Consider the following 25,648-nt stretch of genomic DNA (forward strand, 5'->3'; position numbering starts at 1 on the left):
AATTCTAGTGGGGAGATGACAAGATAAGATCTGTGTTTGAGAACTGTCACTCTGGAGACAGTTGGAAATGGATTGTGGGCAGTGGATAGTAGGGAGGCTTGGGAGGAAGAGTGGCTGAAAAACATGAACTGGCCAATAACTGTGTGTGCTAGTTTGTTATGTTGCAGTGTCCTGCCGCTCCCTTTGCTTCGGATGACACTTCTCACTTCTCAATCCCGTGGCTGCTGCCTCCTCCTTCCACCCATCTCCACTCCTGCCTCCATTTTCCTTTGCCTGACTTCTACCTGTCATTTATTTTCTGCCTTGGGAGGTCTTTCCTGATTGCCCTAGTCAATATATATATAATCGAGACTTTCTTTAAAAAGTTTCTCTGAAGAGAGCTTTTAAGTAGTCCTAGTGATGGTCTCGCATCATTCAGGAAACAACAGCAACAACAAAAAGTGAAAGAGCAAACAAAAGAAAATAAACCACCCCAGAGAACACCATTCTACTTGAATTCTTTGGAAATTAGCACAGGTCATTTTGTGGCCAGTCTTGGTGTCTGAATCTCTAATGGATTTGTGAGACAAAAACCCAGCTCAAAAGGTCTTGACTCTATTTTTTCTTTCTCCCCTTTTGCAGAGAATATATAGTTAGATTTTCATATGTTAAATGCATGCACAATGTGCTGCTATAATCCAATTGAAATGTTGCTTAATTTCAATTTAATGTTAATAAACATATTTGCATAATATCAGTTCTATGCAAGATGGTATACTAAGCATGGCAAATTTTTCCCCCGAATATAAGCTCCAAGAGGGCAAGATCAAGTCTATTCTGTTTACCATTGTATGCCCCAAAGCCTATCACAGATACACAAAGTAGACATTAATAGATATATGTTAATTGCAGAGATACACAAATGGATTACAAAGATGTGCAAGTCATCCTCTCTGTTCTTTGGAACAGACAATATGATCTTTGGAACGTATGATAATATGTTCTTTGAAACACATAATGTAATAAATAGTGAGATCAGATAAGTTTCAGATCCTAGATCTGAGATCAAACTTCAAGGGGATAAGTCAATCAGAGAAAGACAATTATATGGTTTCACTCTTATGTAAAATATAAGAAATAGCACAGAGGATCATAGGGGAAGGGAGGGAAAACTGAAAGGGAAGAAATCAGAGAGGGAGATAAACCATGAGAGACTCTTTTTTTTTTTTTTTTAAAGATTTTATTTATTTATTTGACAGAGAGAGAGACAGCCAGCGAGAGAGGGAACACAAGCAGGGGGAGTGGGAGAGGAAGAAGCAGGCTCTCAGCAGAGGAGCCTGATGTGCGGCTCGATCCCAGAACGCCAGGATCACGCCCTGAGCCGAAGGCAGACACTTAACAACTGAGCCACCCAGGCGCCCCAACCATGAGAGACTCTTGACTCTGGGAAGCAAACTGAGGGTTTCAGAAAGGGGAGTAGGTGGGGAGATGGGGTCACGGGGTGATGGCCATTAAGGAGGGCACGTGATGTGATGAGCACTGGGTGTAATACGCAACTAATGAATCATTGAACACTACATCAAAAACTAATGATGTACTATATGTTGGCTGATTGAATTTAAATTAAAAAAAAAACTTCAGGGGGAAAAAAACACATGGAAGATGTCAACTAATTCATGGGAATTTATACAGCTTTCCTGGGCACGTTTGACCAGCCACATTTTACAAACATGTATTCTGGTAGAAAATAAAGAGGTGCCTCAATCTAGGGCAGCTTTCATGTCTTAAGCATAAGAAACATCTAGCAAAAGAGTGTTTCCTGATTCTTGTACTTGAAGGTTCCCATTTTTCCTGTTCATGTTTCAGGAATACACAAGAACTAAGTTATGCACAGGGGTTGTCTTCCTAGCCTGGGCAAGAAGAAGTCATCAGATTCAGGTCCTTTTATTTTCTGGTTCCCACCACTGGTCTTTAGTTGACCCTTTTCTCCCAGGATGTGGCCCTAAGATGGTCCATTAGACATCGCCCCAAAGTGAAACAAATCTGGAGGATTCAACTCCTAAACAAAGAGTCAGACATATGTTTATTCCACGTAGGTCTACTTTATTCTACAGAGAAATCCAGACATGACGGTGACAAGATTAGGCAATGAGGCATGGGTTATATGGGAGAAGGAGTGTGTTTCGTGTGAACTGGAATCACAAGATAGATTCAACACTTTCCAAAATGTACAAATTTAAGTTTGTTGTCAGTTCTTCTGTGGAGAGAAAATAGCAACAAATGAAAATTGCTGANCTGTGGAGAGAAAATAGCAACAAATGAAAATTGCTGAGGCCATAGGCATTTTATTAGCATCTGGAACTAATTAGCATTCACTAATGAACAACACCCCCCCCCAGGTACTCAAGTCTGTCCACTCATTGATGTTTTTAAAAGGAGGGAGTGACTGGGGGCGCCTGGGTCACTCAGTCTGTTAAACTTCTGTCTTCTGCTCAGGTCTTGATCTCCGGGTTGTGGGATCAAGTCCTGAATCTGTCTCCCTGCTCAGTGGGGAACCAACTTCTCCCTTTCCCTCTACCCCTTCTCCCAGCTTGTGCTCTCTCTCTCTGGTTCTCTCTCTACTCAAATAAATAAATAAGATCTTAAAAAAAAAAAAAGGAAGGGAGGGAGTGACTGCAGTTTAGAAATATTTTAGCAACTGATGCTGGTTGTGTAAGGATGATATCACAATATATCACAATCGGTTTATATCCCTGAAAACATATTTAATGAATTTCTTATTTAAAGGAGACACATTTAGAAACCTTTTTTTGTAAACGATTTTGTTGTAAATATCACATTTTACATTTTTCATAAAATACTATTTCTCATAAAAGTAACTTTTTTCTGGGGCACCTGTGTGGCTTAGTTGGTTAAGCATCTAACTTCGGCTCAGGTCATGATCTCAGGGTCCTGGGATCCAGCCCCGGTGTCTGGCTCCATGCTCACCAGGGAGTCTGCTTGTCCCTGTCTCTCTGTGCTCCCATCCCCCACTCCTGCTCTCTCCGACTCTCTCTTTCTCAAATAAATAAAATCTTAAGAAAAAAAAGTAATTTTTTCTGATAAAAAAACAAACTGGAATTATATGCCATCTATATTAGGTGTTTGTTTTCATTCATGTATGTTTTAAAAATTCTTAAAAGGATCTGTATGTTTCTATACATTCTAGTATATCATGCACCATCTTATATTTTTCGAGCTGGTACTAACATATCTTTGAGATGATTACTTTGTAACCTTTAAGCTATTTTTGGCTATTTGATTTTCAAATTTAATTTTTATCAGAGCTTCAATATATATTTTGTTGAGAAATCATACTCTAAAACAGAAAAATTTCTTTAAGAGTTTTAGATATTATCCTCTTTTGTGCCAATAATTAGGGGGCTCTAACATATCTAAACTTAATTCTTAAAACTGAACAATAGATATGGTTCATTCTGACAGATGACTAAGACTGGCATGCATAGGAGGAGGGATGTTCTTTGTCCCTGGAAATAATCAAGCACACACTGTAGGATGACTTGATTTTTTTGTAGAGGGAGTTCAAGCAATAGATTAGTTGGTGGACANTAGATTAGTTGGTAGACGTTGAACTAGATGACCCTCAGATTTCCTTCCAACTTAGAGATTCTAGGTTCTTTGATTTACTCTTACTGCCAGAATACGTACAGATCCCACGACACTAGGGACCCCAAATTCTATGTATTCATCATATTTACATATTCATTGTGCCCTAAATCACTTCTTTTAATTGAGGTATGTTTGTCATAACACTTAATCACAACTTAAATATAGAAAAGAAAAATATTTAAACACTTACTGAACTTCAAAACAAAAGAAGCAATCATTGGGGTAAGTTTTGCCATCAGATCCACAAATTGGTGCATATATTTCATGACAAACTCCCTCTTTTCCTGGTGGTAACTTTTTATATCTACTGCAGTCAACCTGGAAATACATATTAAAAGCCTTCAACCAAATCTTTATTCCCAGGATTTAGAATTTCCCAAGCAAGTTTAGAGAGCTCTCAAGTCATTTGTTTCTTCTTCTAATTGTCCTCATCCAACCCCTTTGAGATATATCAAGCATAAAGATTTCTTACATCAGATATAAAATCATGAGTGATAAATTTCTTTNTTAGAGAGCTCTCAAGTCATTTGTTTCTTCTTCTAATTGTCCTCATCCAACCCCTTTGAGATATATCAAGCAAAAGGTTTCTTACATCAGATGTAAAATCATAAGTGATAAATTTCTTCATGGTAGCTTGTAACCAAATAATTTACCTAAAAATTAAAAATTTAAATTTAAAAACACACATGGCAGATTCACAGTTGTAATCATTCTCATGGGGTTAGTTTTCTACACACCCTGCTATTTCTCTCTCTCACTTACAAAAATTTCTATCTGAATGCAAATATGAGATGTATTATAGGGACCCTTCCTATAGTTTTAAGAACTAGCACATCATTAGCAACTTTTACCATTAATGATTGGTCAAAAAGCACATGTTATGCACTTCACCAGTACCTAGACAGACACATGTATTTTACTATTGTACTTGAGAACCACTGTTGTAAATGCGAGGAGCAAAGCCAATGTGAAGCCCCTGCAGGAGCAGGTATGCAATCGCCAAGACAGAGTTTTCTGGGGTTTTCAACTATGAGCAAATTGAAGAGTGTGGACAGTAAAAGTCAAACACATCAGATTTCAAATCCTGACACAAGGNGGGTTTTCAACTATGAGCAAATTGAAGAGTGTGGACAGTAAAAGTCAAACACATCAGATTTCAAATCCTGACTCTACAACAGTAGGGCTATCATTTTACTTCTCTAAGCCTTGGTTTCTTTACCTGCAAAGTAAGGGTGATAATAACTACATTGTAAGGTTAAAGTAAAAAATACATATTCAAGAAGGTATGTGTAAAATGCTTAGCCCTTTATGACATGGAAAATACTGAAAAAAATACTAGCTATTAGTTTTATCCCTTGGCTTTACGTTCAGGACTACACAAACTAGCTCTATACAAAAGACTTTGCATTTCCAGTTTTTCTGACTCAGAGTTCCACCTGTGATGTTTTTACTAATTGTTGAATATCTCCACTTGGGTAGCCTGAAATATGCTCACACTTCAGGTTAAATTCATCTTCCCCTTCAGCTATATTCCATTAATTAATCCATTCATTCCTTTGGTTGCCCCTATGCCAGTTACCTTCTCAGTTTTAGGGCTGAGCTGACGGCTGACAATACAAAGATTAGTAAGCATGATAAAATGGCGGAAGGAGCTCAGATGCTAGTGGAGTCTGGTGGAGAATGGGAATGATGGTGCTCCTTGATGAGTATATGCCAGCATGATTTCAATTCTTCTTGCCTGCTCAAACCCCAGTGTCAGGACTTACGTCATATGCACAGTGTGACCAGGAAACTACCAAGGCTTCATATTCATTAACCTTTTTCATTCTCAAACAGCTACTAAATCATGAAGGATGGCTTGGACTCAGGACTGTCTGGCTCCAAAATTTACACTCTTAACCCTCTTATTCTCCTTAATAGGTAAAACAAAAGACTCAAAGAAGTGAAAGGAGCTGCCGAGGCCCCACAGTCATATAGCTTAAAAGCCATTGAGCTTGGCCTCCTGATTTAAAGTTTTTACTACCACACCTAGATTTTCTCAACAATAGTTATTGCTTAATATGAGTCATAAAGGGAAGGTTAAATGAACATCTTCATTCTCTAAGATAAAGAACAAAGATGTATGTGACCCGTTTAACAATTGTAAGAATCATGACTTGTCCTTCTTGAGCTCTACTAGGTGCCAGGTACCATGCTCAACTCTCTTCAAACGCTGTGGTTTTAACCCTCACAAAAAGCTTATGAGCCAAGTATTGTTGCCCGTGCCACACGATCAAGGAGCTGGAATGCAAACCCAGAACTTGATAACTCGGATGCTAGGTATCTAACCACTTTGTTCTACTACATCCATTTCAGAAAGGTCTCTTAAAAGCTTTTTAAAAAAAAAATCAATTTTGATACTTAAAAAAAATCTTCAAACATGTAGCAAGTTAATTAATGTACAGTAGCAAATAGTTCCTTGGGAAACTGGCTTTAAACTTACAAAGAAGTAGGACTTTTATATCAAGGTGGATGTACTGACCTGTTGAGGGCGTGCAGCACATTCTACATCTGTAAGAAAAATAAAGACAAGAGAAACCAAATTAAACTCTGAAAGAACCTAATCTTGTTTAAAAAAAATGATCTTTCATTTCTGTTTCAGCTCTGAGCCTATCAAAAACATAAGACTCTATTCAGAAATGTGTTATCAGTATAATATCAAAGGTTGAAGCTCAACATAGATTTTTTTTCTTTTTTGGATAGAATTTGGGCATAGCCAAAAGCATGGAGAAGCTACTATAATAATGAGGAGTTTTGTTCTTTCCTACCTCATAATCAGAGTTCAAGAAATATTGAAAAAAATGGTTTTATATCTAGGGAATATCTGCTATTGTGTCGTAGGCATAAATGGCAGAAGCTGGACCAGCAGTTGAAAATTCTTAGGAAGCAGATTTCAACTCAAAGCAAAAATAATAATAGCTCATGCTGCCAAACAATGGATGGGATGGTTTTTTTTTTTAAATTTAAATTCAATTAAGTCAACATACAGTACATCATTGGTTTCAGATGTAGTGTTCAATGATTCATCAGTTGCGTATAACACCCAGTGTTCATCACATCACGTACCCTCTTTAATGCCCATCACCTAGGTACCCCATCCGCCCACCCACCTCCCCTTCTGCTACCCTCAGTTGATGGGACAATTTTAAAAAGAAATGAGGTCCCCATAAATGGAGATACCAAGTCAAAGCAGAGTCTGGATGTACCTTTACCAAAGAAGTTATACAACATGCTTATATGGATAAGAATTTGGCCTTAGCTGACCATTTAGGCCAACTCAGCCCAAACATGATATCATTTAGTGATTTATTAATAGAGACAAAAAATGCATTTCAAAAAGCTTCCCTTATTATCTATGTGCTGTGTATTTTCCAGAATTCTGTGAGCAGAAGATGACATGAGCTCTTGGTATCAGGACAGGGGTGGTGTTATGAGAGAGATACTTACTGAAGATGGTCGTAAGTGCCAGAGCCAAGAGCAGGGCAAAGGCTGTTACTTTCATGCTGCTGAAGTGTCCAAGGGCAGTCAGATGGTGGCAAAACAAGTGACTCTTTGGTGTCTGCTCTGCCCACTTGGGTCCTGCCTTATATATTGTCAAGAGTTCCTGCCTCAGTTGGGTTGTGAAAGAGCTATTTCCAGAAACAGAATCTTGGGGAGAGGTCAGAAATATTTGCTAGTGTGGAAATTCTTTTATTGTGAAATCAGATAGTTGCTTGTGACATTTTAATAGATAATAGAACCCAATAAACCTGTTGTTATTTCCTTATTTCTTTACATACTTGAGAATTTGAGTGCTTTCACATCTGTTATACCATTGGATCTTCATAACAAATCTATTGGATAGCTACTACCGTTTTATTTGTTTTACAGATGAAAAAATGAAGTGACAGAGAAGTTAAGTAATTTCACCGGGTTTACTGCATATTCGTCTTTGTACTACTTCCGGGAACACTCATTAACATGGCAGCTTTCTAAGTTGGGACATTTTCCCAGTTTCCCCTCTTTCCTCTGGCACCAAATAGGAAGTGTTCCCAGATAGAAGTCCAGACTGGGTACAGAGAAAAGGTATCGACACCCAAGTCTTTTTTTTGGCGTGGGGAGGGGCAGAGGGAGGGGGAGAGAGAGAATCTCAAGCAGGCTCCACGCCCAGCATGGAGCCTGTCATGGGGCTCAATTCCACGGCCCCAAGATCATGACCTGAGCCGAAATTAAGAGTTGGATGCTTAACCGACTGAACCACCCAGGCACCCCAATACCCAAGTCTTGATTCAGCAGAAACAAGCAATGATTGATGCTCTTTAGCAGGGGGATAATTTTCCCAAGAATCTAAATTTGAGGAGGTGGAACAGTAGGTGGAGCTGGTGAGCACTCACACCTCATTTACATGCCAGATCTCTGGTGGAAGCTTGTTTATACAGGGCCCTTAGGAGAAGGGACTTCTCAAAGGTAATAATAAAGAGCTATGTGACCATCCTAACCAGTAATGGATTTAGTGACTGCAATGGCTGGACTGTTCCTAAAGTTTTGGCCATGATTCTCTAGTCCCGAAGACACAGCTTGATGATTCAAGAATGAGATGTTGACTTTGTCTTGGGCCATAGTTAATATGAGGCCAGTGACATCTCACACTAATACAATCATTTTTAACAGACAAGCTCACCAATCATGTGGCCATGGTTTAAATAAGTTTAATTGTGCTTTATCAAACCATTTTTCATTTGAAATATCTGATAAACACTACAAGGACACTTATTTTAGAATGTGCCTATTTTCAAATACAGTGACTCTATGAGAAGACCTTGCAAGCAGCTCTTGCAGTTTTGGTAGACAGAGTTGGAAGACACTGTGTGTACCACTAGTGGAAGTAGTGCCAAAGACTGAGAGACTGAAACAATGTTTCCCTTCAAAAGGAACGACAGCTAGAACCTCTGCTGGTCTGGAGGGAGGGCATCATAATATTACAGAGAGTTGAAACTCTTAAGAGTCTTGCAGAGCTGAATTCATTGTCACTTTCACCATTCCCTACATGACCTGGTGCAAATTATTTAACTCTTAGTAGCCTTAATTTCTTTTTTTTTTTTTAAGATTTTATTTATTTATTTGACAGAGACAGAGACAGCCAGCGAGAGAGGGNGTTATTTAACTCTTAGTAGCCTTAATTTCTTTTTTTTTTTTTTAAGATTTTATTTATTTATTAGACAGACAGAGACAGCCAGCGAGAGAGGGAACACAAGCAGGGGGAGTGGGAGAGGAAGAAGCAGGCTCATAGCGGAAGAGCCTGATGTGGGGCTTGATCCCATATCGCCGGGATCACNACCGGGATCACGCCCTGAGCTGAAGGCAGATGCTTAACCGCTGTGCCACCCAGGCGCCCCAGTAGCCTTAATTTCTTAATGTTCATTTAATCATTCAGTAAATATTAATGAGCATTACTCTTAGAAGCTATATTACAACTTGGGTATACCATGAATAATGAGAAACTTTGCTACTGTCTTCATTATAGCTTGACAAGGACTGTGTTCTTGACTGAGCTTTAGTTAGGCTGCTCTGAGTCCTCTTCTTGACTAGGCCTTAACCTTGCTCCCCACTTCCCCTTCATCTCATGTCTTTGGCTTGCCCCTTCCTGTCTTGGCATAAAATCCTGCTAAGTCATCTCCTTACCATTGATATCTGAACACTTTTGATATCTGATCAAGTTCTTCATTCCCCACTTCTAATATATAAGTCCTTGGCCAACCTTTAGCAAAAATCTTTCTATCCTTGGTAACTCTCATTAATAATTTTCCATCTACTGACCGCCTCAACTTGCTCCTTGACTAAAAATCCCCACTTGTTTTTTGCAGACTTGGGCCCAATCTCTGTCTCCTATCGCAATAGGCGCATTCAAGATTATACCTTGAATGACACGTTCCTCACCATTTTAACAAGTGTCAAATACTTTAAGCACCATCATCATAAGCTGTTGTAAGTTTCAAATGAGATTGTATTTGTAAAGTTCTTGTCCAGGGTCTGGCACATAGTAAGCTCTTAAGAAATTTTGGTATTTGATGATAATGATCATGATAGCAAAGACAATGACAGTGACTGTGGTCTGAAAAAGCACTTAAGAACTATCTTAAAATAAGCAAATGGTGTATCTTTGTGGCTGTACTGGAAATAATAAATATTAGCATGTGATCACAAAAGGAATGATGATCAGTACTGTTTGATAATGACCAGAGGTAATGAGAATCTTATCCTTTTAAGTATCTCATTAGAGGTCAAATGAATACTTATCAAGGACCCTGCAGAGGTGATTCCTTTATTGAATGGCCTCTATCCACATTTTTAATCTTTTCTTTTTCTAACAGCAAAATACTTTAATGACAATAGCAACAGCAGTAATAATATTTACTGAGCCCTAATTATGTGTCAGGTGTTTCAGGAATTGTATGAATATTAACTTATTTAAATTTTAAAACTATATTAGATAAATACTATTACTACCAAGACTTTACAAATAAAAGAAGTGAGGCACAGAGAAAATAAACAAGTTGTCCAAGATCACAGGAGTGCAGAGTGGAACTGGAAAATGTTGTATGGAAGCATAATACACTAAACAGATAACAGAGGTTCTCCATTACTTGAAGAAGGACTGTGGCAGCTTGTCTTCCTTGTCCCCATCTTCCCATAATGGCCCTTGAGTCACACTCATGGAGTCCCTAGGGGTCCACAGGATAATTTGAAGATCACTAGTCTAGGAGAGAAGTTCCCAAATTCCACCCTCAGGCGGCGATTCCAGCAGGTGGGTCCATAGGGGTTCAGTGAGGTAAGTACTACTTGAGGGAGAGCTTTCCTGGATCAGAGCCTCAGCTTGGTTGGTTATAAGAGTGTGAATGCAGGGACACCTGGGTGGCTCAGTCATTAAGCGTCTGCCTTCAGCTCAGGGCATGATCCTGGAGTCCTGGTATCGAGCCCCGCATCGGGCTCCCTGCTCCACTGGGAGCCTGCTTCTTCCTCTCCCACTCCCCCTGCTTGTGTTCCCTCTCTCGCTGGCTGTCTCTCTGTCAAATAAATAAATAAAATCTTTAAAAAAAAAATGGAGTGTGAATGCAGAAGGGAGAAGGGAAGAAAAAGAGGATAATTTAGAAGGAGGAAGTTAACACAGAGTTCCGAGGCCATAAAGGAGATTCCCTAGTTCAGGGAATACAGAGTAGTCATCTGAATTGAAGCCCAAGAAGAACTGAACACTGAAGATTTTAGATACAAGATTAGAGGAGAACTACTCTATAGGTGACTCTCTGGAGGGTATCAGAGGGCTGGGCTGGCTGGGGCTGTAATTGCTAAAACCTCTTCTGCCTCTGAGGAAGACTGGCCAGAGTTCAGGAGCCGTTGATGTGCACGCGTGGGTTAAGGGGTCACCTCTGGAGAGGAAATGCTGTGGGATCTGGGAATCAGGAAGACTGACACAAAGTCCCTTGAGCACTTAAGAAATGTCTTTCAACACAATGGCAGTCCTTTCCTCCTAATAAGCAAGACCTTTTAGGCAGCCCTAGTTATCCTGACAAAAAGAACAAGATGAAGGAGGAGGAGGAGGAAGGGGAAGGAGGAAGGGGAAGGAGAAGGAGAAGCAGCTGCTTAAAATGTCACTATGAATTGAAGGGTTTTTTTTCCCCTAAGGAATTCGGAACTATTTTCAATGTGTATTGGTGGGGGGAGGGGAGGTGGGGAGAGCCTTATGTTTTATTTGAGAATTTACTTAAGAACTCAGCCTGCATGGCATATCTTCCCATATTCTCTTGCTATTTCCCATTCTGAAGTAACTTCTGTGCCTTTACTTAGCTTTCTTGGAGGAACAGTTCTATCAAGTTACTAGTACCTGTTTTGCATAACAATCAGGAAGAACACATTTTGAATTTTAACTTTCTATTTTGAAATAATTGTTGCTAGAGCAAAGAACTTCTCATGTACTCTTCACCTCAAGACTCCATTCACATTTTGCCATGTGTGTGAATAATGCCTTTATAACAGGTGCCCGGGTGGCTCAGTCATTAAGCTTCTGCCTTCGGCTCAGGGCCTGATCCCGGAGTCTGGGATCAAGCCCCGCATTGGGCTCCTCCGCTGGGAGCCTGCTTCTTCCTCTCCCACTCCCCCTCCTTGTGTTCCCTCTCTCGCTGGCTGACTCTCTCTCTGTCAAATAAATAAATAAAATCTTTAAAAATAACAATAATAATAATAATGCCTTTATAACAGAATGATTCAATCCAATCAGATTGTTTAAAAAACTCTGACAGAAATTAACTGAAAATGGATCAAAGGGTTAAATGGAAGAGTTATAACTATAGAAGTCTTAGAAAACATAGTCATAAATCTTTGTGACCTTTGAATGGGCAGTGGTTTCTTAGATATGACACTAAGAATATAATAAACAAAAGGGAAAACAGATATATTGGATTTTATCAAAATCCAAATTTTGCACTTAATAGGACAGCCCAAAGAATGGGAAAAAATATTTGCAAATCATAGATCTGATAAAGGCCTAGTATTCAGAATATATAAAGCTAAACAGAATATATGCAGCTCAACAATAACCAGACAAATAATCTAGATAAAAAATGAGCAACGGATTTGAATAAACATTTTTCTGAAGAATATATACAAATGGCCAATAAAGACATTAAAATATGCTCATCATCATTAGTTATTAAGGAAATGCAAATCAAAGCCAAAATGAGTACCATTTCACATCCATTAGGATGGCTAACAAAAAAAAAAGACAAGATGTCAAGGACGTGGAGAAATTGGAACCCTCATACATTGCTTGTGGGAATGGAAAATGTCATAGCAGCTACTTTGGAAACAGTTTGGTAAATTCTCAAAAAGTTAAATGTGGAGTTACCCTATGGCCCAGCAATTCTGTTTCTAGGTATTTACCCAAGAGAATTGAAGACACAAACAAAAACAAAAAAACACCACCCCCCGAAAAAAACTTGTAAATGTTCATGGCAGCTTTACTCATAATGGTCCAAAATTGCAAACAATCCAAGTATCCATCAACTGACAAATGATCGAACATAGTATAGCTATAGAATGGAATATCATTCAGCTACAGAAAGGAACGAAGTACTTACACATGCTACAACATGGGTTAACCTTGAAAACCTTACGCAAAGTGAAGAAAGTCAGACACGAGGCCTATATTGTACGATTCTATTTATGTATGATGTCCAGAATAGTAAATAAATTCATAGGCAAAAATTAGAGTCATGGCCGCCAGGAACTGGAAAGATGGGGTAATGAGAGTGACTGCCAGTCAGTCTGGAGTTTGTTTTTGGAGTGATGAAAGATATTGAAATCAAATAATGGTGCTGGTTGCACAATTTTGTGAGCAGATTAGAGTTTTACATTTAAAAAAAAGAATTTTTGGAACTAATATAATGCTGCATGTTAATTATACTTTAATTTAAAATTTTTTTTAAAAAATAAAACCTGAATTTTATGGTATGTGAACTGTTTCTCAACAAACAGCAACAATGACAATAATAAAAGATCCATTTAGGATCATGCAATATAATGTTCTTTAGTCTCTTTCATTGCAGAATATTTAAAAGGCCTGTTCTTGGTTTTTGAAAGTTGTAGATGAATTATTTTATAGAAGGTTTCTGAATTTGAGTTTGTCTCATGTTTCCTGGTGGCTATATTCAAGCTGTGCATTTTTGGCAAGGAAATACAGAAGTTGTTCTATATTCTTCACATTGTATACTTTGAGATAGTATCCATGATGTTGATTTGCCCTATCACTGACTATGCTCACTTTGATCACTTGTGCAGGTTAGTGTCTGCAGTGTTTCTCCATTCCACTGTTACTCTTCTCCTTTCAAAATTAGTAAATATTTTGTGATGAGATCCCTTGAGATTATTTGAATATCTCATTTTTCATCACAGTTTTACTCATGGTATTAAGTGAGGCCATGTTCAAAGGGGGCAAACTATATAAGTCAGTTCATGTAATCTTATATGCTCAAATTGTACATTTGCCTTTTTACTTTCTAGTATCAATTTCTAAGGAACTGAAATGTTCCCATTTCTCAAACCAAGAAAAAAAACCCACAACGTTTATTGATCATGGGCCTTCACTTCAACGTGCCAAACACATTTCCAGGAATGTAGTCTATGTGTTCAGGCCTGGGTAAATGTTGGAGAGGATGGATATATAGATCATAATCCACCCTTTCATTTCCATAGGACTTTACAGTTTACGAAGCATGTTCACATGCATATGTCCTCTGACTCTCACAATGTACAGGTTAAATTAGGGATTATTATTCTCTTGATTTTGTCAGTAAGAAACGAGATATTGCCCATGTAAATGACCAACCTACTGCCACACACCTGGTGATGTTCAAGTTGACATAAGCATACAAGTCTCCTGTTCCAAGTTTTGTTGTGTTCTCCTGAGCTGCTTGGTGGAGTTTTATAATGAAGACAATGGTGATGAACATGCCAGAGACCTCAGTAGACAAGTGCTGATGAGTATGTAGAGAAGTGAGCAAAACTTAAAGTCATTTTTTCCTTCAAGGCCTAAACTTGGAGAGGTAAAAATTTAAAAATAAACCTACTTTACACTTACATTTATGGTAATTTAACAGCTTCCCTGTGGCAAAGATTTACTTTTCCTGGTGGGGAAAAAGGAAAAGAAAAGAAATTAATACATATGCCATAGTAAGAAATATGTATATAAATTCCATTGACATTAAAAGCTTACGATGAAAACCAAAAGTCTTCACGGCCAGTATCACTTCAGTGGGAGCTAATTTTAACCATTTCTATTCTAAGGTTGCTACCGTCACAATTCTCAAAGTATACTTATGCCTTTATGAAATCAAGAAATAGAGGCATAAGTATACCTTAGTATTTATTGACTACCATCTATGAAGGAAAGTTGTTAATTTATATTACCTTCCCACTTTTAGTTCTTTCCAATTTTTGCTGAGTATATCACGACTTTTCAAAAATTCTGCATACTACCTTTATAACTTTAAATAATATATCGTAGTCACTTTCTATTATTCTCATCCTTAGGCAGCATCCCATAATCTTACAAGAAACTACCTGCCTCCATATGCTTCCCTCAGTCAGATTTTCTCTCTAAAGATTTGTCACCTCTATGTTTATTTTTACATTTCAGACATAAAAAATATGCACGTTCTGTTCTGTATGCCACAATTGGTTCTTCTACAGCTTGACCACAGGTTGATTCCAAAATTTGAAGAGCAGTAACTATTTTTAAACATCATTTATAAATATTAAAAGGATTCTGGGAACGTATCAATTGTAAGACAAATCTAGACTTCAATTTCTTTTAGGCCGTGAGTTGTGGAAGGGTTGAAAGAAAGGGTCAATGTCATCAACAGCTAGTGCCTGCTTTGAATAGAATATAGACCAAAGACCTAAGGCCGCTCAGCTGCAATGAAGCCAGATGTTTCCTCATTGTCTTTATGCAGTGTGGTGGGCAGAACCAACACTAGCTAGACTCAAAGCCAGCAGAACCATCCACCATTTACAGTTCTGCAATTCTGCCCATCATTTCCCTCTGGGAGCTTCTTTTATCTCCTCTGAGAAGCTAGGCTGATCATGTCTATCTTATGAGAGATGCTGTGTGAAGAATAAATGAGACAAGGAATATGAAAGTCTTTTGTGAGCTATAAGTGTTTTACAAATGTTATATACTGGGTCATTTCATAGTAGAAGGAGTTTGATTCCCAAGGGTATTGAGATAGGATGAATAAAATTCTGGAAACACTTTTTTGGGCCCTGGATTGGGAGTAGCAGATCTGGGTTCTTGTCCTCGTCTACCATGTGAGCAATGAGGCATTTCCAATTTTGGAAGTTCAGAGTTTCTATCCATAAAATTAGGCTGTTTACTTGCTCTCTTTCATCCATGATGATCAGGAATTCTTATATAGGTGTGTATTTTGCTGACATTTTGTATCATGTTTCCATTGATATCTTTCCCTGAACTTCATGCACAGTTGGCAGGGATTTTGTAGGTTTTTCCATCTGTACCGTACGTGGGGGTGAGGATGAGCTCACAGTGTAGGGGTATGACCATGTCATGGTCTTTATCACAATCCAACTACTAGGAGAAAAGGAGCTTTTGTGTATGAAGAAATGAGCTTCTGAGGATTCAGTTCTGTTGAGGAGATGTGAGTGAGGTCAGAGGAAGCATGAGAAGGACTGAGGTAGACAAAAGTTTAAAGGCAGCAGAGGAGAAAGGGTTGAGGCATGTAGAACAATATGGAAATCAGTCTCCTAAGAAGCTAGAAACAACTGAAGATATGTGATATTTAAGAAAGATTAGTGAGGAGCATTGGGAAAATGCAGGTGTTTGTTTTAGACAGGGCAAACAGTGCCAGGTGCAGGGATGGATCAAGACCAAGAAAAGGAAAGACAAGAGAAGCTGAAGATCTAAGAAGGTGGGAGGAATTGGCATGATGAGAAGAGCACAACATACCGAGAAACCTGTGGGGTTGTACGCAACTCAGGTGAGGGGATGTTTCAAGTACATGAGCAGGCATGAGCAGCTTGGGAGAGGATCACACCAGTAGGGGTGGGAGCTTGAAACCGGGAAGTGAGAGGCGCTGAAGGTGGCAAGCAACTGAAGGGGGCTAAGCCAGCAAGCCCATTTGACCATCTATCCCAGGCCCTTTACCGTCCAGATCACAACTTCTCCCTATCTGCTACTTTTACTTTAGCAGCTTATTTATCTCAGCTTCTTCTCTATCCTTGCTCTTCTTCACAGTTTCCATAGTTGACTTGACCAATATCTGGCTTGACCTTGCCTTTGAACTTGACTTTGAGTTTAACTCTGACTCAGATCCTATTTTATCCCAATCATCCTCACCATGTTAGGCGTGTCATGATCATGGGGACAGAGTCTGTACTTTTGTAATTATGTAACACTCTAGCAGTAGAATATAAATGCAGGCATGATCCAACTGTTTATAAGCCTTTTTATACCACTTTTATGGAGTTACTATAACTGTGGATTCCCTCTATCTTCTTTTTTTTTTTAAGATTTTATTTATTTATTTGAGATAGAGAGCAAGAGAGAGCATGAGTTGGGGAGAGAGGGAGAGGGAGAAGCAGGCTCCCTACTGAGCAGAAAGCCCAATGCAAGGCTTAATCCTGGGACCCAGGGATCATGACCTGAGCTGAAGGCAGATGCTTAACCGACTGAGCTACCCAGGCACCCCTCCTTCTCTCTTCTTGAGTCTATGAGGAGATAAGGTTTCCACAGACATCCTTGTATCTTTAGGGCAGCCTGTAGGTGGGTAGGACTATCCTCTTTAAATTTCTGGGCCAAGAATAGTTCTGGGAGTGCCTGGGTGGCTCAGTCGTTAAGCATCTGCCTTCGGCTCAGGACGTGGTCCCAGAGTCCTGGGATCAAGCGCCACATCGGGCTCCCTCCTTCACTGGGAGCCTGCTTCTTCCCCTCCCACTCCTCCTGCTTGTTTTCCCTCTCTTGCTGGCTGTCTCTCTGTCAAACAAATAAATAAAATCTTTAAAAAAAAAAAAAGAATAGTTCTGGAGCAAGTGAGGGAAGAAGTGAACATGGGGAGGAGAAAATGAGGACCATGAAAGTACACCAAGGTCCAATCTGGGTCACTAATTTCTTGTGAGCTATGTCTATCACTAAAAACTTTCTCAAAGTGTTGTGGTCACGTAAGCATCCTCTATAGAAGGAACTCTAGCTTCATCACTAAGAATGAATTATAGATCTCTTTATTTGAAAGAAAAATGTACAATTTGCCATTGTACTGTCAATGTTGTCTTGGTACATAGTGGTATCTACATTTTACAAGTATGGAAGGCAAGTGTTAGAGAGGAGGTCAAGCAGTGTAGTAGTTAGTGCCAGGGATGTTCTGTTAAGGCTACAGCAGGAGGGGATGCCTGGGTGGCTCAGTCGGTTAAGCGTCTGCTTTCAGCTCAGGTTGTGATCCCAGAGTCCTGGGATGGAGTCCCTTGTGGACTCCTTGCTCAACAGGGAGCCTGCTTCTCCCTCTGCCTGCCGCTCCCCTTGCTTGTTCTCTCTCTCTATGTGACAAATAAATAAAATCTTTTTAAAAAAGGCTACAGCAGGAGGTTAGCAAGGTGAGAGACAAGAAAAAAGAAATTATGGAATGCCTATGGAAAGAAATGGGCAGGAAAATCTTCCCTCCAGGGTTGACTTCTTATAATGAAGGAGGTGCCCCTCTAAGGAACTTCAGAAAAGAGACTAATATAAAGGACCAGTATGGTCCATAGACTAGTTCCCAGTGGCAGGTACTGATTAAGGAAGGTAAAGATTCCATGAAAGGATAGAGTGTTCACTGATGGTGTGTGTGTGTATGCGCGCGAGCGCACGCGCATGGGTCTCTTGGAAGTCACTTGCGATTCTTCATACAAAGCTTTCTCCTAAAGAAGATTTGTATGTTCCTCAGTTCTAGATTTAAACTGAGATATTACATCCAATCTAAGAAACAAATACAAGCAGAAGTAAAAGATAAACTCTCTGGGGAGATTCTTTTATTGAGGTACAAAAAAGAAGCCAGGAAGTGAGTGAGGCATGAGTTTGAGGAAGACCACAACAACTTTCTCCACCCAACAAAGATGACTCCAAATCTGTCTCTGCCCCTACCCAGAGCACAGGCCAACGTGAGGGAAAAGGCAGTCAGAGCTGGGGATGATGACGATGATGGTGAAGATATCATCACTCTGTACCCATGTCTGTGGAGAAGTTAACAACTTCCTTCATGAAGAAGCTGAACTTTTCCATTACTTTTCCTATGAGAAAACACAAAACAAGATTCGTTAAACAAGAGGTAATGTTATGTAATGTCGGAGCCAAAAGGAACTATAGAAATTATGAGGCAGAGCTTAATGTTATAGATGAAGAAACTGAATCCCTGAAAAGGAAGGTCCTTGCCGCAGGCAGTTTCTGACAGAGACAGAATCAGAGTCTCTCTAGTTCGGTGATACTTCTACCCCCCACTGATCAGTGGGGTCCCTCCACTGATCCCAGAACCTGGGCCCATCAACCAATATCTTACAGTAAGACAGGAGGAGGACTGCTGACATGGAAAGCTGAGGTGGCCTGCCCCCAGCCTTTCCTGGCCAACGAGGCCTGTGATGAAGCTGGGTCCTGCGTTAGTGAGAACTGTCACCACATGTCCACTTCAGTGTCCTTGAACACAAGCCAGCTTCTAGGCCAAGGGCCCAATGTGTGTGCCTGTTAGAGAAACTTCCCTTTGCGAATGTTCCCTATTCCTGAATAGAAATAAATGTAGACATATCCTTCTGAGCGCAGGCCCTAAACCGATATTCTAACTTGTGTAGATAATCACAAAGATGAAAAATACAGGATCGAAGATAGGTAGCCAATATCCAGTGGTCTAAAGGAGACTTAACAATGAACAAAGTGAACTCGGGGTGTAAGGTAATAAATGCTAAGGTGCCTGTTCTACATTAAAGAAGTGACAACCACCTAGTTATATTGCCTTCAAAAATACTGCACAGGCCGAACAAAAATACCCAAGCAAAACATGCCCATGGGACCCAGGTCCAAGCACTGACAGCTTGCATCCCCCTCTTTTAGATGATAGAAAAAAATTTTGTGCTAGCCTTCTTCCCCTCTTCCCTCTTAAGGCGACAGTTACTTAGAGCCACTCGGAATTTGAGAAGGATAAAGGCTCTCTAGCCACAGTTTGTCTAAGAATCAAGCAGTATGGCTACAAGTCTCTTAGAAATCATGAGGATAGTGGCTTTCAATGATTATTTAGTATGGGGTTCAAGACCTTTTCTTCTAACAAGATACTGTGTAGAACTCCATTGCCTAAAATAGCTGAACTTGGGGTTGGAGATCACCCCCAAATGATCCCCTTAGCCCCTTTGGTGACTCCTGACCTGCCTCTATAGAACCTCTGGGCTCCTGGTCTTACTGGACCCCCTCAGTTGAGACAGGGATTGGCAGTTGGGTGATGGATGGAACTAGTTCAAGCTGGCAGAGCAGGTGGCCCAAACCTAGCCTGACTGTGAGATAGTTTTCTCTCTCTACCAGCTGCTTCCAGGTGGGAATAAGCACAGCTTACGGAGAGTGACACAGGCTCATAGAGGAGAGGTTTGCAGTGCAGGACACTGGCCGCAACTTCTTTTTTCTTCCCGCAAGGTACTCACAAGTTCTCAATGCATAGGTGGCACTCATTCCCATACGTGATGTAGTCAGAACCACAAACGGGCAGGTATGTGATGGGGCAGGGGATGGCCACCACTGGGTACTTCTTGTAAATGCTGCAGTCCACCTGCGACAGACACAAGAAAATATCCTAGGCTATGCTGGCCTCTGTTGGGCAGGAAGCAAAATACCATCCTAGGAGTCCCAGATCAGATATTCTGTAGCTAATTCTATTAATAATATTATCACCATGACAAATACTAGTACTGCTGTCCCCACCTCTGTTACTACTGCATACTTTGTTAATAATTCCTGAGCATTTCCATGCTAGACATTAAGCTTAAATCATACATGAATTTTCTTTGTTTAATCTTCATAACAACTGAATAGGGTAGGTTCTACTATTATACTTATTTATAGATGGGGGAAATTAGGCTTAAAAACAGAGAATTTACATAATGTAAAAGCTAGTCAGTGATGGGGTTGGGATTCAAATCTAGAGCCTGTGCTATTAACCACGGTAACTGTGTCCTGCCTCTCACATGTTGTCCTTTCCATGAAGACTTTACCAACCTCTCAGCTGGAAGTCATCTCTCTCTCCTTTAACTTGGGATTTTTTTTTCTTTTTCTTTTCTTTTTTTTTTTTTTTGCAGTCTACGGTTAGTAACATGTATGTCATTTGTCTTCGACTGCCTTCTGGAAAGCAGAGGAGATTTTTTAATCTGTGCCCACCTTCTCCTTTGCCCCCTCCGCAAACACCATGAATTAATTCTACATATATATTTCAAAAACATTTGTTGACCAAATGTCAGTCAATAGGAGTTGAAATTAAAGTGTAATTCAATATACTCACTGTTGTTAAAGGTAGACTAGCAGCTTCTGAAAGAGAGTTACAGATGGAAATGTTAAAAATAAAGCAAAGTCTTGAAGTCTCATTAATTAATGTTAATTTGGGCCTATGGATTGAGATTCTGCATTTGCTCCAGGGACAGAGGAATCTCAGCACACAGCCTGTTCTTATGTAAAACTCCAGCTGTTTGCTGAAGAAGCCAAATGGCCAATAATGTAAGCTCTTTATTCAGGCAGGAGAAATGACCAGTTTCCTCCCTTTATTGACCATGGGGCATTTTCTGGAGCTTATCATGTCTTTGATAATGATTCAAAGTCAGATAGCAATAGAAAGTATTGCAATCACCCCTCCTAGGGGCCTGAAATGCTGCCATCTTTGATACTCTTCCCTCTGAACTGATACAAAGAAATGTAATGGAATGTTCTTAAGGTGTTAGAATCTTAATTTATTTAAATAATTTTCAGGATGTAAAAGTCTAATTGTTGATTCCGAGGCTTTGGAGAATTGTGTTTTATTTCGATCCTCCTGGATTGATTTGGAGAGACATCCAAGTTTTTCTGTGTCATTGCACTGAGGAATAGTATCTAATAACACCAACCACTTCCAGTGTCCTTATGGAATGGTAGAATTATGAAGAAATTAGTTCTTTTTTTTCTGTGGCTCCACGGATGAAAATAAAAATCCTTGAAAGGGAAAACACTGGACCCAACCCTCCCCAACACCTGTTGGTACATAAGAATCTCCCTTCCCAGGCCAGGGCTGTTTGTATTATAAGCCAGTACACTTTAAATCCACATGACCAGACATTTCCCTCCAACGCTGAGAAGGGGTTATTTGGGAAGACAAGCTTAATGGTTGCACAGGGTACTCTGTGCCCTTAACTCACCCAACTTGCGGAAGAAATGAGTCATTGTGCAGAGCAGAAGGAGCCCCCCGATGATCTTCATGGTGGAAACGGCTGTGATGCAGAGGCTGTCAGGGCTGTCACACCAGCTATATCAGCCATACCCTAGGAAAGGGGTCGGGTTTATATGCCAGTGCTTGGTTTCTCCACCTTTCCTGTGAGATCATCCAGAGTCAGTATTGGCTCTGAGAGGCTCTCAAAACACAATGTCACACCCTGGGTGGTGTTGCGGTTCCTGTCACATAATTGCTACTTATTATCTGACCGAGAAATTGATTATTTGAGGTGAGAGGTTTTTTCCTGCCTGCACCAGAGGTGGGGACTGTTATTTAGAACTCTCAACTTCATGTAGTAGAAGAAATTAACTATAGGCTGTTTGGCCTAGTTATGAAATAAGTAAAAAACGTCAAAATTTTTTTCACCAAATAAAGAATATTAGATTCAGATTAGACAGATCACACTTAGGTTTATATTCTGCCTCCTGGGGAAATACTGTTCATTTTTGAAGCAATGAACATAGGAAGCAAGCTGGGACCTGGTGGGAGGAAAAGTGACCTTAGCGTTTATGAGACTTGGAGAAGGGCATTGACATTTTCTAGCTGTGTGACCTTGGGTAAGTCATTTATGTGCCAACAGCCTGTATCAGTCAGAGAGACTGGATTATGCTATGCTAACATATAACCTCAAGATTTCTGTGACTTAATGTATGTTTATTTTTTACTCAAGCTATCCACATACAGTTGTCAGCAGATGGTGCCATATTGCCTTCAGTGGATCCCAAGCGGGCTGAGTAGTTTTGGAATATCGTTCATTGTCAAGGTGGAGTGAAGATGTGCCCTTGGAGATTTCCATTTTCAGCAATTATATATTCCCCTTAGAAATGACACTACTTTTCCCTCACCATCAAGTGACCTGGCTCAATCATAGAGGTTACAGTATGATCTTATCTTGTCCCTTGACGACCAGAAGGATGAGAACTGGAAAATAGTTGTCAAACAATACAGAGACCACCCCACAGCCTTAGTTTCATGCCCTGTCAACTGGGACCTACTGCTAACCACAATGGAATTTCCAGAACTGGAGTCACTTATATGGAAGTCTGTTCTAAAATGCAGTGCGTGTCATTGTTATTGTGATTGTAATTATTATTAATGATCAGTCAAAAGTTTATGCTATGGGTTGCTGACATTAGATTGTAAACTGGATTTTCTAAACACAATTGTCCAATTAGCTGTTTTTTGTCTGTTGGGCTAGAGGGCATATGTGTGAAAACCTGAAGGAAGGCAGTGGACTCTGTTCCACCAGTCTTTTGCTTGGTGGGTTTATTTCAGTACATTCTAAAACACAACATCTGCAAGTAAAATAAGCTAATAATAAATGACATTGCATGGCTCCCTAAAATTTTGACTTTTACGTCTGTTTGGGAAGGAATATAATGCAGTAGTTAATATAGGCATTGAGTCCAGAGAGTCTTATTTGGACTCTTGCTTTTAATAATTGTTGACTGTATGACTTTAAGTACACAGGTTAAGCTCTGGATGCTTTTGATTTCCTCATCTGTAGCATAGAAATAATATTTACCTCCCAAAATGGCTTTGAGTATTGAAGATACATAGATAGATAGATAGATAGATAGATAGATAGATAGATAGATAGATAGATAGACAGACACATATACTCTTGTGTGTGTGTGTGTGTGTATCCGAGTGCCAAGATCATAATTAGAGCTTCATACATGGTAACTAGAATATGGAATGTGATCTTCAGGACAACTCATTGAGGAAGGAATTTTTATTACCCTAATTTTACCAGTGAGTAAGTTGAGAGAGGATTTAAGTAATCTTCACAAGATCGTGATACTAATTAATGGGGGAGACTATGTTGAGTTCAGTAATGGAAAAAAAGAGAAGTGAATGCCATAATAGAGTTCATTATAAGTTTTATTGTTTGCTATGATAGTTTGAAGACAATGAATACTGAGAAAAAGACATTATATTTTAAGAAGAGGTGTCTTTGTTGCAGTTTGAAAATGCATTTAGCAAAGAGGAGTGGGAATGGGTTCAAAGGAAGAGTAGGATGAAGTAGTGAATAACATTCTAATTTTTTTCAGATATTTGTTAGTCAAAGAGAGGAGGGAAGTGCTAAGGCTTCAGCAAGGTCTAGAATAGATCAAACCTGTCTTACAGCCAAAGGGAAGAAGGAGGAATTTAAGATGCATGGTGGATGGTGGCTAATTACAGCATTATAGGAAACTGTAACTGGAAGAAAACTATAACTTCCTGAAGATCATGTGATTATAGCTGTCTATCTATATCTATATCATCTGTCTGTCTGTCTATCTATCTATACATATATATGATCTCATTCAATACTCAAAGCCACTCCAGGAGGAAATATTATTTCTGTGTTACAGATGAGGAAATTAAAACATCCAGAGCTTAACCCGTATCCTTAAAGTTGCACAGTCAACATTGTAAGGTTGGTTCTGGCTGTTAAGTTCTGGGGTTGCCTTTTGTGATAGAAAAATTGGGTTGGTCTGGAAGCTGGAGAAGGATGGAGAGGCTTGGTGCAGACATCAGTGGAAGAATGTCAGGTAGTCAACAATGGATATGAAAATTAATGGCCAGTAGACAAAATTAGCACTAGATTTTTTCAGGTTCAGTCAGTACCATGCTGAATATTTCTCCCCAAATATATTATGACATTGAGTAAGAAATGAAAAAAAAAGTGACTTTCTGGATAGGGAGTGTGTACATCAGAGACTGGAGGGGAGCCATAAAGAGGGCCGTAGGCTCAGAGGAGAGTCAAGTGTTCGAGAAGGTTCTGATAGACTATGCAAGGTGAGAGTAGTTAAGAGTTTCGAAGTCATTTGCTGCAACATGGACGGCACTGGAGGAGATAATGCTAAGTGAAATAAGTCAAGCAGAGAAAGACAACTATCATGATTTCTCTCATCTATGGTACGTAAGAACTAGGATGATCGGTAGGGGAAGAAAGGGATAAAGAAAGGGGGGGTAATCAGAAGGGGGAATGAAACATGAGAGACTATGGACTATGAGAAACAAACTGAAGACTTCAGAGGGGAGGGGGTGGGGGAAGGGGATAGACTGGTGATGGGTAGTAGGGAGGGCACGTATTGCATGGTGCACTGGGTGTTATACGCAACTTATGAAATCATCGAGCTTTACATCGGAAGCCAGGGATGTACTGTATGGTGACTAACATAATATAATAAAAAATCATTAAAAAAAAAAAAGAGTTTCGAAGTCAAAATTCAGAATACATGTGGACTTAGTAGTAGTAGTAGGTTTGGGGAGTATGAACAATTGTTTATGGAGGCTGTGGCTAATAGGCAAAATGTAGGATTAATTTCTCAGGGTGGGGGGCTGAGATAATAATCCTCAGGGGTGTATCCAAATATAAAGCAGATAAAAGATTGGTGGAAATAAAGTTCTTTGGATTTAAAAAGGTGAGGAAAAGCAAGGTCAAATGATCAGGCATGGGTTGCTTTAGGTCTGGGCAGCCGTTTACATAGAAATTTTTAAGTTGTTCAATGAGCCATGGATTATAGAGGGAGGATCCTTTGCAGGTGAAAGGTGAAGATTGCGAAGACAAAAAGTCATCCATTTAGGCTGGGGGCAGTGTCTTTATTCCTCCTAGGCTTGCTGCAAGGGGTGGTGGTGGGGGGAAACTTGAGGCCTTGTCAGATTATGACATGACTCCATCCTAGAGAAGGCAGAGTAGAACTAACGTGGAAAAACAAAAATGAAATGAGAGAAAAATTTGAGAGTATTAGGGATTTCTTCCCCAATGGATTTAAAGTGCCACAGGGAACAGCAATGTGACCCGTCAGAAGGTTAGAGATGGGTGATAGAATTAAACTGGTGCAGGACCTGATTAAAGAGTTCTGGGTCAGTTAGCTGGAGGGAAATAAGGAAGCCAGCACCATGGCTGGGCAGTAATCCAGGTTTAAGATAATGGCTATAAGAAGGGAAAGGTACAATAAGAAAATTAA

At 39.7% G+C, this 25,648-nt stretch overlaps 2 protein-coding genes across 3 annotated transcripts; both read right to left on the reverse strand.

Annotated features, from left to right (window-relative positions):
• Positions 1 to 2,072: 2,072 nt before the first annotated feature.
• Positions 2,073 to 7,271, reverse strand: SPINK9 (serine peptidase inhibitor Kazal type 9). Of its 2 annotated transcripts, none has more exons than XM_019793547.2 (4): positions 7,135 to 7,271; positions 6,170 to 6,198; positions 3,839 to 3,966; positions 2,073 to 2,233 (listed from the first exon to the last, which is right to left on the reverse strand). In XM_019793547.2, the coding sequence occupies exons 1-4, from the start codon at positions 7,187 to 7,189 to the stop codon at positions 2,191 to 2,193; spliced, it is 255 nt and encodes an 84-aa protein (XP_019649106.1). In that variant the 5' UTR covers positions 7,190 to 7,271; the 3' UTR covers positions 2,073 to 2,190. The 2 variants fall into 2 exon arrangements, with proteins under 2 accessions (XP_019649106.1, XP_011215888.1); XM_011217586.3 differs by having other exon boundaries at positions 2,075 to 2,236; positions 7,135 to 7,269.
• Positions 7,272 to 18,222: 10,951 nt separating this feature from the next.
• Positions 18,223 to 21,747, reverse strand: SPINK7 (serine peptidase inhibitor Kazal type 7). The gene is made up of 4 exons (XM_019793545.1): positions 21,616 to 21,747; positions 20,733 to 20,758; positions 19,882 to 20,006; positions 18,223 to 18,492 (listed from the first exon to the last, which is right to left on the reverse strand). The coding sequence occupies exons 1-4, from the start codon at positions 21,674 to 21,676 to the stop codon at positions 18,447 to 18,449; spliced, it is 258 nt and encodes an 85-aa protein (XP_019649104.1). The 5' UTR covers positions 21,677 to 21,747; the 3' UTR covers positions 18,223 to 18,446.
• Between the last annotated feature and the right edge of the window lie 3,901 nt (positions 21,748 to 25,648).

Source organism: Ailuropoda melanoleuca, chromosome 3 (assembly GCF_002007445.2).
Source record: "Ailuropoda melanoleuca isolate Jingjing chromosome 3, ASM200744v2, whole genome shotgun sequence".
NCBI classification, from domain to species: Eukaryota; Metazoa; Chordata; class Mammalia; order Carnivora; family Ursidae; genus Ailuropoda; species Ailuropoda melanoleuca.

Bases quoted from the DNA above. Each gene is read 5' to 3' on its own strand.
- SPINK9 (XM_011217586.3), bottom strand. From the start codon at position 7,189: ATGAAAGTAACAGCCTTTGCCCTGCTCTTGGCTCTGGCACTTACGACC. The intron at 6,199-7,134 runs GTAAGTATCTCT...TTTTTCTTACAG, and splicing joins GGCACTTACGACCATCTTCA to ATGTAGAATGTGCTGCACGC. The intron at 3,967-6,169 runs GTCAGTACATCC...ATGTATTTCCAG, and splicing joins GTGCTGCACGCCCTCAACAG to GTTGACTGCAGTAGATATAA.
- SPINK7 (XM_019793545.1), bottom strand. From the start codon at position 21,676: ATGAAGATCATCGGGGGGCTCCTTCTGCTCTGCACAATGACTCATTTC. The intron at 20,759-21,615 runs GTGAGTTAAGGG...ACTCTCTTTCAG, and splicing joins TCATTTCTTCCGCAAGTTGG to AAGCTGCTAGTCTACCTTTA. The intron at 18,493-19,881 runs GTGAGTACCTTG...GTTTTCTCATAG, and splicing joins CACCTATGCATTGAGAACTT to GAAAAGTAATGGAAAAGTTC.